Raw genomic sequence first — 18,748 nt, 5'->3', positions numbered from 1 at the left:
GGAGTTCCTCATGGCTTTGCAGTTTTCTGACAGCTCTTAGACTCCGCCCACATTCCTTGCCACATGGCTCCTCCATTTTCACAACCACCAATGGAGAATTGTTCATGTATTCCCCCCACCCCCTTCAAATCCCTCTCTCCAGGAAGATCCTGGTTTTCGTCGAGGACTTAGCTTTTTACCTTGGGACTACCGGATTCATCTTCCTGTGACTGACTTGGGACCTTTCTTATTTTTATAACAATCTTATTTTACATAACAATCCCAGTTCCTTCTCCCCCATGCCCTTCCATTCCCCTCATCCCCTCCCCCATCCACTCCTCAGAGAGGGTGAGGCCTCCCATGGGGAATCATCAGAGTCTGTCTCATCATTTGGGGTAGGACCAAGACCCTCCCCCTTTATCTAGGCTGAGCAAGGTATCTCTCCATGGGGATGGGCTCCAAAAAGCCAGTTCATGCGCTAGGGATAAACACTGGCTCCACTGCCAGCGGCCCCCATAAACTCCCCAAGCCCCTCATCTGTCACCCACATTCAGGGGGCCTAATTCAGAATTATGCAAGTTCTCTAGCTGTCAGACTGGAGTCAGTGAGGTCCTATTTGCTCAGGTCAGCAGTTTCTGTGGGTTTTACCAACATGGTCTTGACCCCTTTACTCACATTATTGCTCCTCCCTTTCTACAACTGGACTCCAGGGGTTTGGCCCAGTGCTTAGCTGTGGATCTCTGCATCTGCTTCCATCACTTAATGGATGAAGGCTCTATGATGGCAATTAATGTATCATCCATCTGATTATAGGGGAAGGGCAGTTCAAGCACCCTCTCCACTATTGCTTAGATTCTTAGTGGAGGTCATTTTTGTGGATTCCTGGGAATTTCCCTAGTGCTAGGTTTCTCATTAACCCCATAATGGCTCCCTCTATCAAAGTCTCTCTTTCCTTTCTCTCCCTCTCTGTCCTTTCTCCAACTCAACCTTCCAGATCCCTCATCTTCTCTCAGATACCATTTTACACCAGTCAGAATGGCTAAGATCAAAACACTAATGAAAGCTTATGCCGGAGAGGATGTGGAAAAAGGGGAACATTCCTCCACTGCTGGTGGTGGGAGTGCAAACTTGTACAGCCACTTTGGAAATCAGCGTGGTGGTTTCAGAAAACTGGGAATCAGTCTACCTCAAGACCTAGCACTACCACTCTTGGGTATATACCCAAAGGATGCACATTCACACCACAAGGACATTTGTTCCACTTTGTTCATAGCAGCATTATTTGTAATAGCCAGAACCTGGAAGCAACCTAGATGCCCCTCAACCAAAGAATGGGTAAAGAAAGTGTGGAACACATACACAATGGAGTACTACTCAGCAGTAAAAAACAATGGCATCTTGAAATTCTCAGGCAAATGGATGGAACTAGAAGAAACCATCCTGAGTGATGTAACCCAGACACATGGTATTCATAAGTGGATCTTAGTCATAGAGCAAAGGATAATCAGCCGCAGCCCACAACCCCAAAGAAGCCAGGAAACAAGGATCTTAAGAGAGTCATGCATGTATTCCCCTGAGTAAATTGGGAGCATGAGGGGAGGGAGGAGAGTAGCAGGAGAGTGTGAAGGGAAGTGGGGAGGAGAACAAGAGGAACGTTTCTTATGTGGGCAAAAGTTCCTTCACCGAGGCCACCTATGTAGTGCTTGACTGAGCAACGGAGAGAAGGTGTGGCCGTTCAGGGAAGAGACTGCGGGAAGATCTCTCAGAGTCCTATTTGCCACATCTCTCCTCACTTCCTCATTTGAGGGACAATGTTTCTGCCTGAGGTTTCAGGAGTGGCTCTGCCAGATTGAGAGAATTCTGACCAGCACATTCTGTCTAGGTCTCATGCCCCTGTCTGTCCATGTTTTTGAGTTGGTACCATCAATAAGTTTTCTTTCTTTAAAAATTATGTGTGTATGCAAGTTTCTGTGTGTATGAACAACTGTGAATGCAAGTGCCCACAGAATCTAGAAAAGGGTGCCTGATTCCCTGGAGCTGGAGTTATAGGTAATTGTGAGGGACCTACTATGGGTGCTAAAAAAACTCAGGTCCTAGCCGGGCGTTGGTGGAACATTCCTTTAATCCCGAGCACTCGGGAGGCAGAGGCAGGCGGATCTCTGTGAGTTTGAGACCAGCTTGGTCTACAAGAGCTAGTTCCAGGACAGCCTCCAAAGCCACAGAGAAACCCTGTCTCGAAAACAAACAAACAAGCAAAAAAACCAAAAACCAAAAACCAAAACCAAAACCAAAACCAAAAAAACCTCAGGTCCTATGCAAGACCAGAAAGTGCTCTCCCAACCCCCATCAAGAGGTTTTCTTAACCTTTGTTCTGTTGGGGTATCTAACTGGGAGGAAGTGGGTTCACACTTGAAGGACCTGAGGCTTGGTGGTCTTGACATTACTCAGCTGTCAGTTTCCCAGTAACCACGATGCTCGCAAACACGGTCCTCATTGGCCACTGTTGTGCAGCAGTGACACTTTCCTCTTAACTGGTAGGACTCATCAGCCCAGGCCAGAAGAATTCTTTCCCTCTCCTTGTCCAGGCTTCATCTCGGTAGGCTTGCCTCTAGGCCCCCGTGTCCTTAGCCTGAGGGTCTCTTGTCTTAGCTATTCATACAGGATTTTTCCTCCTGGATTTCATCACTACCTTTGGCACCTCTTAGGGCCCAGAGGCCCTAGCTTGCTACAGTGTCTCGTGTATACTCCTCTGCTCCAGCCCACACCTTCCCAAATAGTCCCATTATGAAACCTTGGGAAGGATCCTAATTTGAATATGCCATCTGTTTTCTGTTTGGGCTCTGACTGCTACAAGAACCTATTAGGAGACAGACACAGGGCCACAGCAGACGGAGGTGCAAATATTCCTTATTTTACCATCAAAACTGATACTGGACAATATGGCCTAGGTCTGGTAGTAAGCATGTTTGCTAACACGTCACTCCAAGGTCATCCCTGAAAGGCCTTGTTCCGGTAACACCCGTGGTGTGAAGAAATGACATAGGATTCCCATTTCTCACTGAGGGAAAGATCCAACTGAATGGAGCAACTCCATTCTTTGAAAAGATATGTTTATTTTACATGTATGTGCACTCCGTTTGGATCTGGTGCCCATGGAGGTCAGAAGAGGGCATCAGATCCAGACCGTTGTAAGCCACTATGTGGGTGCTGGGGATGAACCTGGGCTTCTGCAAGAACAACCAAGTACTCTTAACCACTGAGACACAGCTTCAGCCCTGCAACTCTACGCCAAATTACCAGCAGCCAGTTCAACCAGTCTTAACCCCAGGGCAAGGACAAGGAGAGGAGCCAAGAGGCCGAAGACTTAATCTGTGCTGAATAGTTTTATGTCAACTTGACATAAGCTAGAGTCACTGGAGAGGAGGGACCCTCAGTTGAGGAAATGCCTCCATAAGATTGTGCTGTAGACAAGCCTGTAGGGCATTTTCTTAATTAGTGATTGATGGGGAAAGAAGCAGCCCATTGTGGGTGGTGCCATTTCTGTACTGGTGACCTTGGGTTCTGTAAGAAAGCAGGCTGAGCAAGCCATGATGAGCAAGCCAGTAAGCAGCACCCTCCATGGCTTCTGCATCAGCTCCTGCCTCCAAGTTCCTTGCCTTGCCTGAGTTCCTGTCCTAACTTCCTTCAATGATGGAGTATGATGTAGAAGTGTAATCCCAATAAACCTTTCTTTATTGGCTTTTGGTTAGGGTGTGCAGCACCAGCATCTTGAACAGTGAAAGACATTTTAAAGAGTAAGAGGAGCCCACCACAGCAGTGTTCAACTATAGTTCCAGCATGTGGGAATTTGAGGTAGGAGATCACTTAAGTCTAGGAGTTCAAAACTAGCTTGGGTAATATAACAAGACTCTGAGTCAGAAAACAAAGGGGTGTGTGTTAGAGAAAGCAAAAACAAGCAAAGGTTCTTAAGTACTCAGATTCTTCATCATTTAGAGCCGCGAATTGCTTAATTAAAGCACTAATAATCCCACTGAAAAGTAGACAAAAACTGAAAATGAGTATTTCACATAAAAGGAATTCAGGTTTGGTTTGGTTTTGAAATGCTGGAAATCAAACTCGGGGTCTTACACATGCTAGGCAAATACTGAAAATACTAATGGCTTAAAAAAAGTGGAATGATGCAGTTATTTAACTCCAGTAATAATTAAAGATCTGACTTAAAAAGAAGTTTCTGGGGGTGGGAGGATCTGGTTCAGTCAGTAAAGTGAACTTGGATCCCCAGCATTCACATGTAATATGAGGGTTCTCAGCCTGGCAGCTCCCATCACCATTCTCTGCCCCAAAGAAGCACACAGATACTATATTAATTATGAAACTGTTGGCCTGTGGCTTCTCCTTCTTCTTCTTCTTTTTTTTCGGTTTTTTGAGACAGGGTTTCTCTGTATTGTTTTGAAGGCTGTCCTGGAACTCGCTCTGTAGACCAGGCTGTCCTCGAACTCACAGAGATCCGCCTGCCTCTGCCTCCCGAGTGCTGGGATTAAAGGCATGCGCCACCAGTGCCCGGCTCAGCTTGTGGCTTCTTATTGGCTAGCTCTGTCTTAATTTTTAACCCATAACTACTAATATATGTATTTCCATGTGGTCTTGGCTTACTGGGAATGCTGGACCTGCAACTCCTTTGCCTGCTACATCGTGACTGTTCAGCATCTCCCAAGAGAAAAGAAGAGAGCGATTTCCTGTTTGTCCCTGCTTATATCTTGTTTCTGCCCAGCTACGTTACTTCCTACCTGTCTGTACAGACCTCCAGACCTGTATGGTTAACTAGTGGTAGTTTCTGCCCAGTTACATCACTTTCTGGGATCACATGACTATTCCTCTCAGCCTATACTTCCCAGAATCCTCCATGTCTCCTAGCCCTACCTATCATCCTGCCTGGCCAATCAGTGTTTTATTCATCAGCTAATACGACAAACATACACAGAACATTCCCCATCGTCGTGAGTGTCTAGAGTCCTGGGGCTTGGGAGATGGAGACAGGAAGATCCCTGGGGCCTTTGAGCCAGTTAGTCTAGTGGAATCTATGAGATACAGGTTTAGTGAGGGACTATGTCTCAAAATATGAGATGGAGGGGTTGGAGAGATGGCTCAGTGGTTAAGAGCACCGGCTGCTCTTCCGGAGGACCAAGTGTGATTCCTCATGTGACAGCTCACAGCCATCTGTAATCTAGTTACAGGGATCTAATCAGGCATGCAAGTGGTGCGCAGTCATACCTGTGGGCAAACCACCCATGCACATGAATTAAAATAATTTAATAGAAGACTAATAAGCTAGGCATGATGGCACGTAATCCCAGCACTCAGGAGGCAGAGGCAGATGGATCTCTGAGTTTGAGGTCAGTCTTGTCTACAGAGGGAGCTCCAGGACAGAGAAATTCCACCTCAAAAACACCAAGCAAACAAGCAAACAAACAAAAAACCAAACTGACTTCAAAACATCATACCTGTATCCTATTTTAAAACATATGTGCATGAGGGAGGGGTATTGCTGAGTTTAGAGTTTTCACGATGACACCCAATTAGTTAACATTCCATTAGGCTGCCAAGAGCCTTTGTTATTAAGCATGCATATGCAAGAGAGGGAAAGAAGGGTTTCTGGATGCAATCCAGCCACTCAGTAACAGGTTAGAAAGAAAGGATAAAGGACCAGTTACAGGAACTCCCTTTGAAAGAAGAACGCGTGTAACATGGAATAGCAAATATTGTAATATTCTTCTGAGAATATAGATAATTGCTTATGCAAGTGCAAATTTTGTAAAGTGATCCAATTCTGTTTTGTATAATGATGCTATTATTCAATGTATGGTGCATGTGAGATTATTCTGTTTAAATGTGCTGACATTTTAGTTACAGGGTCCCAAATGTAGATGTATCATGGATATTCCTGTATAAATGCTTGGATACAATAGGAGGCTATAAAAGAAGAATTTTACCCAAGATTTACCTTTTTAACGCTGTTACAAGCTGTCATGTATCCGTGTGATATGGACTATTACTGGTAAAATTGAGTATAGTCAGAAAGTTAAATTCCGAAGAGTTAGAAATGTAAGGCTCAATGGTTCAAAAAAATAATAATAGCAGAGTGACACTTGAATGGGGATATTCTCAAATGGAGGCAGCTATAACTGAATACATGGCAGGGTATGGAAATATATAGTATGATGTATGGGCTCTGATTTGAGCATATTGTGTAAAATGATAGGAAGCTAACAGTTCAGAAATAGAAAGTTGAAGAGAAATGAAAACGTTCTTGTACAGGGCAAGACAATAAAGAGCTTAATGAGGAGAGCAAACTAAAAACACTGGCATAATCTTTGTCTTTGAAAGACAAAGATCTCCTGTTAGACATGGGAATTTTTACATCACTCTTGGGTCACCCAGCCTTCCATTGCTAGTTATGTCAATTCCACAGATTCACGAAATGATGTAGATATGTAATCCCAGTAATCCAAGGTTAGATCTTTACATTGCCTAGGTTGTTTTTCTATTGCTGTAGTAAGACACCACGGCCAGGCAACATGTAGAAGAAAGAGTTTATCAGGCTCACAGTTTCAGAGGGAGAGTCCATGACCATCATGGTGAGGAGCACGGCAGCAGGCGGGCAGGCCTGGTACTGGAGCAGTCGCTGAGAGCTCACATCTGCATCCACAAGCATAGAGCAGAGAGAGGATGCTAGGAATGGCTTGAATCTTCTGGAGCCTCAAAGCCAATCCCCAGTGACACACCTCCTCCAACAAGGTCACACCTCCCAAACAGTTCCACCAACTGAGGACCAAGTATCTCATTGAAACCACCACAACGTTGCTTTTTACAGAAAGACTCAGATATTTATTCAAGTGTGCATAGACTGGGAGGGGAAACAGAAGGCTAGTTCTGGGAAACTTGATTTTTGGAAAGAGTTAAGAGAAAACAAGACAGGTAGCCTGATTGATTCCCTAACAGAGGCTCTGTGACAGACACAGTACTTCTTTGTTTTGTCTTGGTTCTGCTCTCTGATGGTACTTAGTCTCCCAGTCTGACTGTCTCTATGAGTGTGGTTTTACTAAGAAGAAGGGAGAGAACAGATTTTGGATGGGCAACCTATATCTATAAGAGATATTATACTGGTCCAGCCTGGGTCAGGAGACTAATTAATGTGACACCCATTGAAGCCTTTGGGCCAAAGAGTTTGTGAGGGTCAGGAACCCAGGTGTGGTTTTAGCTGGCTTTCTCCCACTCAGGGTCTCTTACAAGGCTCTACCCCAGCTGTTGGACACTGGAGGAGGAGCGTCTGTGCTCATGCGATGGCTCTTGGTCATGTTAGACCCTTGCCAGTGTTGGCCCAGTGCATCAACTTGAACCGTGCCATGGTTTGTAATTTATGTGTCTCCTTGCAGATGGCTGACTCATTTGAATCAGAGAGAGAAAACCACTCTGGTTTCTCCGCACCTCTTTTTATAAGGACACTGACCCCATCATGGAATCTTATTTTCACAATCTTATCTACATCTAACTATCACGCAAAGGCCCAGTTCTAAATCCCATCCTGTTGGAAGTAAGAGTTTATGATGGCTAATCTTAGTTACCAACTTGATCATGCTGAGAGAAACATAGGTCATCAGCAAAACACACCTCTGGGTGTGTCTTCCAGGGCATTTCCAGCGTGATTAGGTCCCCAGACTTAATCCAAGGATGGACTCTAACCTGGAATATGAACTGTGAGAGGTGGGGCCTACTTAGAGGAAACAGGCTGCTGGGCTTTGGGTTTGGAGGCTACACAAACCCTCACCTCTTCATTTATTTGTTTATTTTGAGACAGGGTTTCTCTGTGTAGCCCTGTCTGTCCTGGAACCAGATCTGTAGGCACAAACTGACGTTGAGCTCAGAGATCCTGCTGCCTCTGCCTCTGCCTCCTGAGTGCTGGGATTAAAGGTGTGTGCCACACACACCCTTCCCCCTCTTAAGCCTCTCTGCTTCTTGGCTTCTGTGAGGTGAGCAGCCTCTGTTCTGTGCTCCTGTTGTCATATCCCTGCCTTGCTTCTAACCCAAAGCTATGAGTCCAATTAGTTTTGGATCGAAACCTTTGAAACCATGAGACTAAATAAATCTTGTCCCCTTTCTATTGTTTATCTCAGGTGTTTGTCACAATGATAAAATGTCTGACTGACATAGAACTTTGACTTGTGAAAGGGTAGGGGTGCATCTTTGTCATAATAACTACAGATGTCAGAGTTTCTGACATGTAGGCTTTTCTGCAGGGCACTTTACAACATGGCACCTTCCTAAGAGCAGGTGAGCAAGACACCCAAGATAGCTTTTTGTGAGCCACTCTCTGAGGTACCTTTCACCATCTAATTTTTTTGAAGTGAGTCATATATTCAAGGGGAAAAGGGTATCCGGCATCTGGATACCAGTAGGCATAGATCACTGGGTATCATGCTGTAGGATGCTCACTATAGCATCTGAGCAGATAATACACTAAAAAGCCACCATACTGAGCAGTGACAATCTTAAAAACTGCAATCACAGCCCAAACTATACAAATGTTGCAAGGAAGCCGAGGAGACTGTAGCAAAAGCTTGAGATTCTGATGATCCCACAAAGAAAGTGTTAACATAGAAGGTGCTAGCAGGTGGTAAGCATGCATGCAGAAGGTTTTAGCGTTCTGTTTTTATTAAATATGAAACTGATACACAAAATGGGTGCCTATAAAGCATATGCATGTGATAAAGAAGCGTGATGTAATTAGCGTACAGGGTTGTACCACCCAGTCTAAGGGAAGGAAGACAATGACTTTTGAGGTCTCCAGTAGCTTCTATTTCTCTCCCCTCCCAGCACAATCATGCTATGTTTTGTGATTACTATTCAAGTTATTTTTTTAACATAAATTTCCTCATGTGCCACTAGTTTTTCCCTGCCTTGTATAATGGAAGCAGGGCTGGAGAGATGGCTTAGTGAGTGGGTAAGGTGCTTGCTGCTCTAACCTGGTGACCTTGTTCAACTCCAGGATCCCACAATAAAAGAAGAGAATCAAGTTTGGTTTCCAGCACCCATGTCCTGCTCCAGGGAACCTGACAGAGCAGGCACCTGCACTCACACAACCATACTCACACTGACACACACATACACTCACATGCACACACTCACAACACACCCACACCCATACCCATACTCACACTGACACAAACACATACACACTCGCACACGCACACACACACTCTCATGCTCATATACCTACACTCACACACCCATACCCATACTCACACTGACACAAACACATACACACACTGACACACTCACACACCCACACTCACACTTACATGTACATACTAACACTCACACACACTCGCACACACACACACTCTCATGCTCATATACCCACACTTACACACCCATACTCACACCCGCACTCACATGTACACACCTACACACTGACACATACACATAAATCAAATAAGATCTTTAAAATAATAAAACTGGAAGCATACTGTATATACTTCTCTCAAAATTATGTTTCTGATATTTTTATACCATCACAATGTTTTTTTCAGTTTGATCCAAACTTCAACTCCTCAGCTCCACCAAACTTCACATTGCTTCCCTACAAGAGAAACTCAATTTTTCATTTGAGCAACCAGCTTTGTCATCTCTTCTCTGTGCAACACTGTGGGACTTGCTACAACTCATCTACATGTGTCTCAGATGGATGTTTGGCTGGTCTCATTCTTATGTTGTGTAAACTGTGCTGCTGCGAACATCATGGGGCTTGTTCCTGCCACACTGGTGCAAATGGTTCTTCAGGAAATACACCTGGAAGAGGAACTGTTGGATCAAGGGCATATCGGCTTTAAAAGAGCATGCCAAATTGTTTTGCAAAGTAGTTAAAGTGATTTACATTCCTTTCAGCGTCGAGGAAGCATTCCAGTTGTTTTAAACCCTATTGGATATTTGATACTTTCATTTTTGCCAATCTGGATGGTATCAAATGGAATTTCACTGTAGATTTGATTGTATTGTACATAGGCTTGTGAATGTCTCAATACCACACTGGCAGACACTATCATGTGACCAGATGAGACTCTGAACTCTGAACTCTACACTCAAGTTTTAGCTGTCATCCATTAACATTTACAGGTTGTGGATACCGTGATGAAACACCACTCCTGTGCAAATTCACTGGGTAAAAGTTAGACACAGTCGAAACTTGGAATAATAATTTAGTACAACCCCCATGTTGCAGAGTGCTAGAAACTATAGATGACCAAGTTATGAGTGAAGAAAATAATTTGTGGGCTGGGGTGTAGTTCAGTGAAAAAGCACATGCTCCATGGACAGTCGTCTGGGTTCAGTGCCTGGCATGGGAAATAAAAGGGGGGAGGATGATTTTCATGGACATTGTGCTCCTTAAGTATTCATTTTAGTGAATGTTATAAGGGAATTGAGAGGGAAAGAGAGTTGTGTCCATCTAGTTCATAACCCTCTGCCACATGAAGGAGTATGAGAAGGATCACCGTGGGTCCAAGCATTTTGCACGATTCAGAACTTGAGGTGTAGTAGGATTTAAGTAGAATCACCTAGGTGCAGGTGAGGGGTTTACAGTGAAGAGTTGCTAAAGGAACCTCCTAGGTGTCACTCTGGATTGTAAACCTGCTGATTGATTAAAAAGTTAAGCTTAGTTAACTCATCAGACCCCAGTTGAGAAGCAAGCTCCAGAACAAGCCAAAGGTAGTTCAACTGCAAATGGCAAGAAGTCAGTGGAGCTGGGAAGTTTGTCCTGCAGGACAGGCAGAGCTGCAGGAATGGAACCTCCAACCACGTGACTTAAGGATGCGATGGGACTGAGCCTGGTGTCTGTGTGGGCTAGCCTTGGGATGAGGCTGAGCCGAACCGTGGGAGCTGGCTGGGTGCACTTGGAGCTCTCAGAAAGGAGATTGAGATGACTCCTACTTATGGGGGTGTGGGGTATAAATTTCCTTTTTTTTTTTTTTTTTTTGGTTTTACGAGACAGGGTTTCTCTGTACTGTTTTGGAGGCTGTCGGTCCAGCCCAGCCTCAAATTTATAGAGATCCGCCTGCCTTTGCCTCCCGAGTGCTGGGATTAAAGGCGTGTGCCACCGCCGCCCGGCTACATTTACATTTTAAAACTCCTTTCTTTCACTCAGACAAGGTGTTGCTGTGCTGCTCAGACTGGCTTTGAACTCAGTGCCAGTGTCCCCTGTGCCAATCTCCTAAGTACTGGGGATTCTAGGTACACACGATCCTTAAAAGTTTGCCCTTTCAGAAAGTACTCTAGCCAGGTGTTGGTGGTGCACGCCTTTAATCCCAGCACTCGGGAGGCAGAGGCAGGCGGATCTCTGTGAGTTCAAGGCCAGCCTGGTCTACAGAGCGAGTTCCAGGATAGCCTCCAAAACAATACAAAGAAACCCTGTCTCAAAAACAAACAAACAACAAAAAGAAAGAAAGATAGAAAGAAAGCACTCTAGCATAGCTATCAAGAATTTAAGGGGGAGTTGGAAAGATGGCTCAGAGGTTAAGAGCACTGACTACTTTTCCAAAAGTCCTGAGTTCAATTCCCAGCAACCACATGGTGGCTCACACCATCTGTAATGAAATCTCTTCTGGCCTTATGGGGACACATGTAGGCAGAACAACATATGCCTAATAAATAAATGAATCTAAAAAAAAGTAAAAGAATTTAAGGGAGGTTGGGGAAGATGTGCTCTTCTCTGCGACCCAAGTCTAGTTCCCAGCACCTACTTAGCAGCTAATTCTTGAAGATCTGATGCCCTCTTCTGGCTTCCGTCGGTACTGCACGAATATAGTGAACAAACTCACAATAAATTTTAAAAAAGAACTTAAATCGGGCGTTGGTGGTGCACGCCTTTAATCCCAGCATTAGGGAGGCAGAGGCAGGCGGATCTCTGTGAGTTCAAGGCCAGCCTGGTCTACAGAACGAGTTCCAGGACAGCCTCCAAAAACAATAGAGAGAAACCCTGTCTCGAAAAGAATTTAAGCATGTTTTCATTTATGGACTATATAATTCTATATAGTTTTTGTGTGTGAAAGTTTTGTTCCAATTGTTTCAAGAAACACAGGTAGGCTCTGGGCCAGGGAAAGTTCCCAGCTGTGGAGCAGCTGCCCGGGGACAGCGGTTTTCCCGATGCCTTTACTTAAGGACCGTTACACTCTTCTGAGCTCTACTTTTGTTTCACTTTAAGAATTAAGATGATGATGATGATGATGATGATGATGATGTGTTGATGGAATCTTTACTGGCCAGGTTGGCTATCCTTGGCTATCCTCCCATGACCCAATCAGAGGAGAGGAAGATGGCCCTGCCCCCAGTTGCTTACCGCCTTAGGCAGGACTGGCAAGCACTGTAATGGACATGGTTAAAAGAGGAATCTTAGAAGATGGAGACCCAGAGGTGCTTTAAAGTGCGGCTACAGTCCGCGCGTGCGCGCGCACACACACACCCTAACCACAGCGACGTGATGATAATTATGGGTTGTCTAAGTGTGCAATACAACAATAAGCGGCGATTGGCATGACTTCGAAGAGTATTGAAGAACACGAGGGAATGCTAATAGACTGTCGTTTGAAAAAGGATAGGCTATAAAACTATGAACAACATGATCCGAATTTTCTAAGAAAAAAAATTTGCTCATCCAGTAACAGGCTGGCGGTGTGATAGCCGCGGGCATAAAGACCCGAGTGTGGTGGGAGTAGGCTTGTAATCCCATATAAGGAGGCTGAGGCAGGAGGATGGCGGTGGGAGTCCTGAGCCAGCATGTGTGACGCTGTGGTTCTCAAACAGAGCTATTTGCTCACAGCTTTCGTGCGTTACTTAATGAAAAGCTACCTCCTTTTCACCAGGCGATTCGTTCAGAGGTCATCTCCCTTTATTTGAACTGGGCTGGGGCTGCGGTTTCCAAGTGCGCTCCGCCCCCCGCCGGTTGCCTCGCTTCCTGACCCAAGGCCGCGCCCTCGCCTCCGTCTTCCGTCCACATGGCTCCTCTGCGTTTCTCCGCCAACGTTTCCTGGCTGTTCCCGGAGCTCCCCGGGCTCCCCGAGCGGCTGCAGGCCGCGGGCCGCGCGGGCTTCGAGGCGGCCGAGGTGGCCTGGCCGTACGCCGAGCCGCCCCAGGCGCTGGCGAGTGCCGCGCGGGCCGCGGGGCTGCGGCTGGTGCTCATCAACACGCCGCGGGGTGCGCACCGGGGAGGGGAGCGGCAGGGCTGCGGGAGCCAAGCCTGCACTGACGCTGGTTCTCTCCGCAGGAGACCACGAGAAGGGGGAGATGGGACTGGGGGCCGTCCCCGGGAGACAGACGGCCTTCCGAGAGGGGCTGGAGCAGGCTGTGCTGTACGCCAAGGCTCTAGGCTGCCCCAGGTACCCTGCCCTCCCTTGACCACCGGGCCGTGTCGAGAGAAGCTCGGAGGGGAGACACCGTTGTGGGCTAGAACCTTTGCCTGGTCTACAAAGTTGAGTTCAAGGACAGCCTCCAAAGCTACAGAGAAACCCTGTCTCGAAAAACCAAAAAAAAAAAAAAGTCCAGGAGGGAGGAAGTGATGGGAAGAGGCCCCATGGGTGACTGGAAGAGGGCATGGTGCCTGGCCTTGGCTGACACTAATGTGGGCGGCACTGGGCTGCTTGGGTATCGTGCCTTAGATGGTCGGGACAGTAGACCTGGAGAGATGGGTGAGGCTGCTATAGCCAGAGGACATCTAGAAGATAGGTAGGAAATTGAGGGCATGAGCCCCTCCCTACCTCCTTCTCCACAGGATCCACCTGATGGCTGGCCGAGTGCCTCAAGGGGCTGAGCGAGCTGCAGTCCAGGGTGAGATGGAGACAGTTTTTCTGGAGAACCTGAGATATGCAGCTGGGGTTTTGGCTCAGGTAAGAGGTGGAAACACATAGCTAACGTAAGGGACTAAGGTGGTACACAGTGGAGACAGTAGATGAGGTACAAAGCTGAGCGAGAGCACAGGCCAGAGGAACAGAGGAAGCTGCTGATGAGCCCGGGACAGATGTGGGGAGGAGCCCGGGACAGCCTCCATTATGGTTCTAGGAGAACCTCGTGGGACTGCTGGAGCCCATTAACACACGAATCACGGACCCCCGGTACTTCCTGGATACACCCCAGCAGGGTAAGACTCTAGTCCTATGCCATATCCAATTCCTCTTTAAATCACATGTTGCAAAGCCTCATGGCTTTTCCCCTGGCTTTCCCCCCCCAGCGGCAGCCATCTTGCAGAAGGTTGGGAGACCCAATCTTCAATTGCAAATGGTGAGTGGAAGATGGGTGCTTCTTCAGGTCATGTCTTCGGTCTGGGGAGAATTGGGGAGGACACCTGAGGGCTCTGACTGACACTCTCTTCCCCAGGACATATTCCACTGGCAGATCATGGATGGTAATCTGACAGGAAACATCAGGGAGCTCCTGCCCATTGTTGGTGAGGGCTCCCCCTCCCCAAGCTCCTCCTGGTCTCATGCTGGTTCTTATGCTTGTCTCCCTTTCCACTCCTTGTCCCATGTCTCTCTTCATCTGTCCCTAGGGCACGTGCAGGTGGCACAGGTCCCAGACCGAGGGGAGCCAGGCAGTCCTGGAGAGCTGGACTTCCCTTACCTGTTCCAGCTGCTAGAAGATGAAGGCTACCAAGGATTTGTGGGCTGCGAGTATCGGCCTCGAGGTGAGGCTCCTGGTAGCTTGGGGCAGGGGACATTGGAGGGATGGGTGTTGGACAGGGGCTGCCCTTTCCCTTATGGGTCGAGATGGCGTTGCCTCTCTTCTGCAGGAGACACGGTGGAGGGTCTGAGCTGGCTACGTTCATACTGGGACAGACGGGGCCACCCACAGATGGGCCAGTGAGGTTCTACACCTGCATGCTGCTGTGGGGCAGTGGGCAAGGGCCCTGAGGCCCCTCCTCTGAATTAAAGACGCACTGAGTATTTTCATGTGTGTATTTACAGGGGTGGGGGACACACAGTGTCTAATGCTTTTGTCTCTGGGTTAATTCCCTCCTACTGAGAAGGGACACACAGATCAAGCTCAGATCCTCTGGTTGGTGCCAGGGTTGCTGTGGACACAGAGAGCTTCTGAGCTCTCCTTATCTATAGATGAGGAACCAAAGGTCCAGTGGGGGTGGGGGAGGCAAACACTGGTCGCTTGAGAGGTAGGGCCAAGATTAGAACCAGTGTCTTATCAAAAGAGTAAATGTCCAACAGTGATGGCCAAGCAGGAACAAAGACCAGAGGGCCAAGGATGCAGGTGGCAGACAGTGACAAGCTGTGAGCCGGGTCACTAGCAGAGCTCTAAGGGGTGAGTGCTTGCCAGTTCACAGGAAGCCTGGAACTCCACCAGGTGGGCAGGAAGGAGGCTTCTGGATGGGTCCAGGGGCCTAAAGTAGTCCAGGATGCTTAGCAGCTGGGGCGGGCAATCCCTGTTGCCAGCAGCTGCGTCTAGGGAAGGCAGTCCCAGTGGCCAGAGCATAGCAGCAGTTCCTCAGACATAGTCACAATCCTTGGTGTCACTGTATCTGAGGGCTTGGGGGTTCATAAGTGCCTGTCTGTCCTGCCTCAGACAGGCAAGCTTATAGATTCACAATTCAACCAATGAAGCCGCTGGTCCACTTTCTCAGAGGAGGCGAGTCCAGAGGGTGAAACAGGCTGTGTTGATGACTGACTCCAAGTGGTGGTAGGTAGAGACCAGCTGGGCAGGGGGGCTCTCACTGTCCTGGGGCTGCACTGGGAAGGGCTCTCGGAACACCACCGTCAGAGACTGTGGGGAACAAGATGGAGGTGTACTGGTGAGAGATCATGTAGGAAGGACAGGTAGCCCATTCTTAGAAGGCTGAGTGGAGTACTTGGGGAACAGCCTCCATGAAGTCCCATGCCCTTTGTCCTCACCGTCTTTCCCAAGTGGGAATCCAGAAACACTAACACAAAACAGTCGGTGAACTTTTGATTCAGCACCACCTGCAGCAACAGATACAGCAGAAGAGAGAGGGAGACTTGTCTCACCTGAGTGGGTGTAAACCCTCCTGCAGGGCTTCTTACAGAGGCAGGTGGGTGAGGCCTCCTTTTGTTATATCTGATCCTATCTGCGAGCCTGGGTCACTCAGGGTAGTGTTGCCACACTGGGCCTCAATCTGTCTGTCGGAGCCCTGTCAGAAACTTCTAGGGAAGTGAAGGATAGTTCAGACCCTTGGCAGGCCCCCTCCAGCCAGTTCTAGGTCTCCTGCTGCCTCTTGATGTCCCCCGCTCCCTACACTCAGCTCTGGGATCTACCAGAGGTTGTTTCTCCTTGGGGCTACCTACTACCTACTGATGTGACTGTGGCCTATCTCTCTCTTGATCCCGATGGCCACACATCTCATGGATGACAGACTCAACTTGCCCCAAGAACTCAACACTTCCTCTGTCGCAATCCAGCTTTAGCGCTCCCATCGTTGGCACCCCAAATGCCCCTTTGCCTGCCCTCCGGTAGCCTTGGCTTCTCTGGATGACCTGTGGTATACTAGCCAGAGACAAATCCTGTTCCAGGCTCACTACGACTACTCTCTCCCTCACGGTCTTCCTAACCGCAGCTGTGTCCTCAGTTTCCCATGCACACACTCATCCCTGTAGCTCTCTCTCCCTGTCCTTCACAGCTGGGCCTTCATCCCAGCGTGCACAGACCTTCTGGGGATACTGCTGAGACACAGGTCCCCAGACGTGGTGGAGGTGAGCACCTGCCTTCCAGTGGGCTGAGTAGGCATCAAGCCTGGGTGTGTCACTTCTCAGCAATCATGCACTCAGGCTCACTACCCACTACTCAAAAAGGTTTTTTTAGGCTATCATTATGGTCCGACTGCAGCAAGATGACAACGTCAGGCAGAGCTTGTTTGCTAAGCCTGAGCTCCCTGAATGGTTCTGTGGTGTCAGATGGAGAGTGGGGCCAATGGGACTCACCAGGTACTGGGTTCCCAAGTCCGGGCTCTGAAAATGGCGACAGCTTTGGGGGAATCGACTCAGGAGAACCTTGATGAGGCTCTGGTACCAGGAGACGGTCATGGACAGGAAGCAGTCCTGGGGAGGGGCCACAGCCCTGAGCCTACCACTCCAGACTCACCCAAGATGCCTTCCCTCCCACCCCGCCTGCTATGGAACTTCTGGAAGCAATGCTGGCCCTTGTGGAGTCAGTTCTCTTACCAGCTGGGGGTCAATGTCTGCAATGGACTTGGCGTGGACTGCCTCTAGGAGCTCTTCCAGCTCTGCCAGGGCCAGGCGCCCCCCCAGTCTTAGCCGGTCAGGCCCTGGTGGCTCCAGCAAGAAGAGGCGTTTCCAGAGGGTATCCCGCCGGCAGTGACCACCAGCCAGCCTAACCAGCTGAGCCAGTCGGGCCCGGGCCATACCCACTTCTGTGGCCAGTGGTGGGAACAGAGGAGTTGGCCCTGGGGCCAGCATAATTCCTGATGCCTCCCCAGGGCTACCAACCAAGCTCCCAGGAGCCTCTGGCTCAGGGGGAAGCCTAGATGGTTTCCGGAATCTGCGCATGTCAGCAGTGAGCCTTGGGAAGAGTTCTCGTTGGCTGGTAAGCACCACGAAGAACTGAAGCCTGGGGAAGGGAAGGAGCAGGAGAGTGGGAGAGTGTCACACCAATATACTCATGGGTAGGAGTAGAGGGCAATCTGAAAAATGGGTACATTCGAGGTAAGAGATCTGACCTCAGAACATGTCGCTCAGCTTCTCCTTGCTCCTCAAAGGGTGCAGCAGAGTGACAGACAAGCAGAGATACATCAAAGTCATCCTGATGGCGAAGTCCCTCAGAGTCCAGATAGGAGCCAGAGCTGTGTAGTTGGGGTGGGAGAGATGTCAATTCCAAGGGTCTAAAGAAACCAGTCCCAACCTTCGTGCCCAAGAAAACATACACCTTCCTATTGCAAGTGTGGCCCCAACCTCAGCCCTACTAGGTTGTGCTGGAAGCTGCCTCCTAGCCTTACCTGTGCCATGCTGACACCAGGGCGTATTCATTATGTTCTGGGCCACCGGGCCGGGCCATTCGCAATGGCTTCATGTGGTAAGAACTGGCGTGGTCGGCCACATAGTTGTATAGCTGGTGGGCAGCAATGAGTGGGGTGGGGAGCTCCAGTGTCCCTATGAGACAAGTTACAGGAAAAACAGACACTAAGCCTGGGACAAGGAGCCTGAGCTGGGACAGGGGATGGGAATACTAAGGTTTTGCTTCCCTGGGGAATTCCCAAGCTGCTATGGAATGTTGTTGAGATGGGATAAAGAGCTCAGAACAGAGAGCAGGGTAACACAGGCAGGACACAGGCCTTAATTCTGGTATGAAACCTACTGTGAAAAACCTAAGAGACAGTCAAAGACCGAAAGCATGGATGTGGTACAAAGGAAATGAGCCATTCATGGTCCTATCAGGCCAGGCCTGGCCATGTGGCTGCTCTGTTTTAACCTCACTGGCTTGCCCTTCGGCACTGACCTTGGTAAATGTGATTGCGGCCAAAGTGAGGGCCGTCAGGGTGGTGGGCTAGGAAATGCTGCAGGAAGGTGGTGAGGTGGTAGCCATGCCGCAGTACCAGGTGGGCACCGAGCACATGTTGGTGCACAAGGCGCAGGTGGAAGTCGTAGCTGAAGGAGTGCACATGCATCAGGTCCCGGACCTTGTCACACTCCTCTGTGAACAGCATGGACAGCTGTGGGGAAGAGCAGGAGGCGGGGTTAGGGCATGGGAA

The 18,748-nt window shown here is 48.5% G+C and overlaps 2 protein-coding genes across 7 annotated transcripts in view; one reads left to right on the top strand and one right to left on the bottom strand.

Annotated features, from left to right (window-relative positions):
• The first annotated feature begins 12,925 nt into the window (after positions 1 to 12,925).
• Hyi (hydroxypyruvate isomerase (putative)) lies at positions 12,926 to 14,963 on the top strand. Of its 3 annotated transcripts, none has more exons than XM_013123411.3 (8): positions 12,926 to 13,221; positions 13,292 to 13,403; positions 13,796 to 13,910; positions 14,083 to 14,161; positions 14,252 to 14,301; positions 14,398 to 14,425; positions 14,570 to 14,704; positions 14,810 to 14,963. In XM_013123411.3, exons 1-8 carry the CDS (start codon positions 13,023 to 13,025, stop codon positions 14,881 to 14,883), a joined length of 792 nt encoding a protein of 263 aa, XP_012978865.1. In that variant the 5' UTR covers positions 12,926 to 13,022; the 3' UTR covers positions 14,884 to 14,963. The 3 variants fall into 3 exon arrangements, with proteins under 3 accessions (XP_012978865.1, XP_012978864.1, XP_005083936.1); XM_013123410.3 differs by having other exon boundaries at positions 12,929 to 13,221; positions 14,398 to 14,467; positions 14,781 to 14,963; XM_005083879.4 differs by having other exon boundaries at positions 12,965 to 13,221; positions 14,398 to 14,467.
• Szt2 (SZT2 subunit of KICSTOR complex) overlaps positions 14,962 to 18,748 on the bottom strand; it is a 45,422-nt gene continuing 41,635 nt past the window's right edge. For all 4 annotated transcript variants that reach the window (XM_005083877.4, XM_040756807.1, XM_013123409.3 and 1 more), the window contains 7 exons: positions 18,496 to 18,709; positions 17,996 to 18,149; positions 17,720 to 17,842; positions 17,205 to 17,610; positions 16,965 to 17,081; positions 15,921 to 15,989; positions 14,962 to 15,792 (listed from right to left, as the gene is read on the bottom strand). In XM_005083877.4, coding sequence (XP_005083934.1) covers positions 15,649 to 15,792; positions 15,921 to 15,989; positions 16,965 to 17,081; positions 17,205 to 17,610; positions 17,720 to 17,842; positions 17,996 to 18,149; positions 18,496 to 18,709 — 1,227 coding nt within the window. In that variant the 3' untranslated portion in view covers positions 14,962 to 15,648. The remainder of the gene's footprint in view (positions 15,793 to 15,920; positions 15,990 to 16,964; positions 17,082 to 17,204; positions 17,611 to 17,719; positions 17,843 to 17,995; positions 18,150 to 18,495; positions 18,710 to 18,748) is intronic.

The sequence above is a fragment of the Mesocricetus auratus genome, unplaced genomic scaffold (genome assembly GCF_017639785.1).
Source record: "Mesocricetus auratus isolate SY011 unplaced genomic scaffold, BCM_Maur_2.0 Super-Scaffold_100014, whole genome shotgun sequence".
NCBI classification, from domain to species: domain Eukaryota; kingdom Metazoa; phylum Chordata; class Mammalia; order Rodentia; family Cricetidae; genus Mesocricetus; species Mesocricetus auratus.
The sequence above is the reverse complement of the archived record's forward strand: the minus strand, read 5'-3'. Positions and strand labels throughout refer to the sequence as shown.

Excerpts from the sequence above, each read along its gene's own strand:
- Hyi (XM_005083879.4), top strand. The coding sequence starts at position 13,023 with ATGGCTCCTCTGCGTTTCTCCGCCAACGTTTCCTGGCTGTTCCCGGAG. Across the intron at positions 13,404-13,795 it reads AAGGCTCTAGGCTGCCCCAG|GATCCACCTGATGGCTGGCC; the intron begins GTACCCTGCCCT and ends CCTTCTCCACAG. Across the intron at positions 14,302-14,397 it reads CCAATCTTCAATTGCAAATG|GACATATTCCACTGGCAGAT; the intron begins GTGAGTGGAAGA and ends TCTCTTCCCCAG.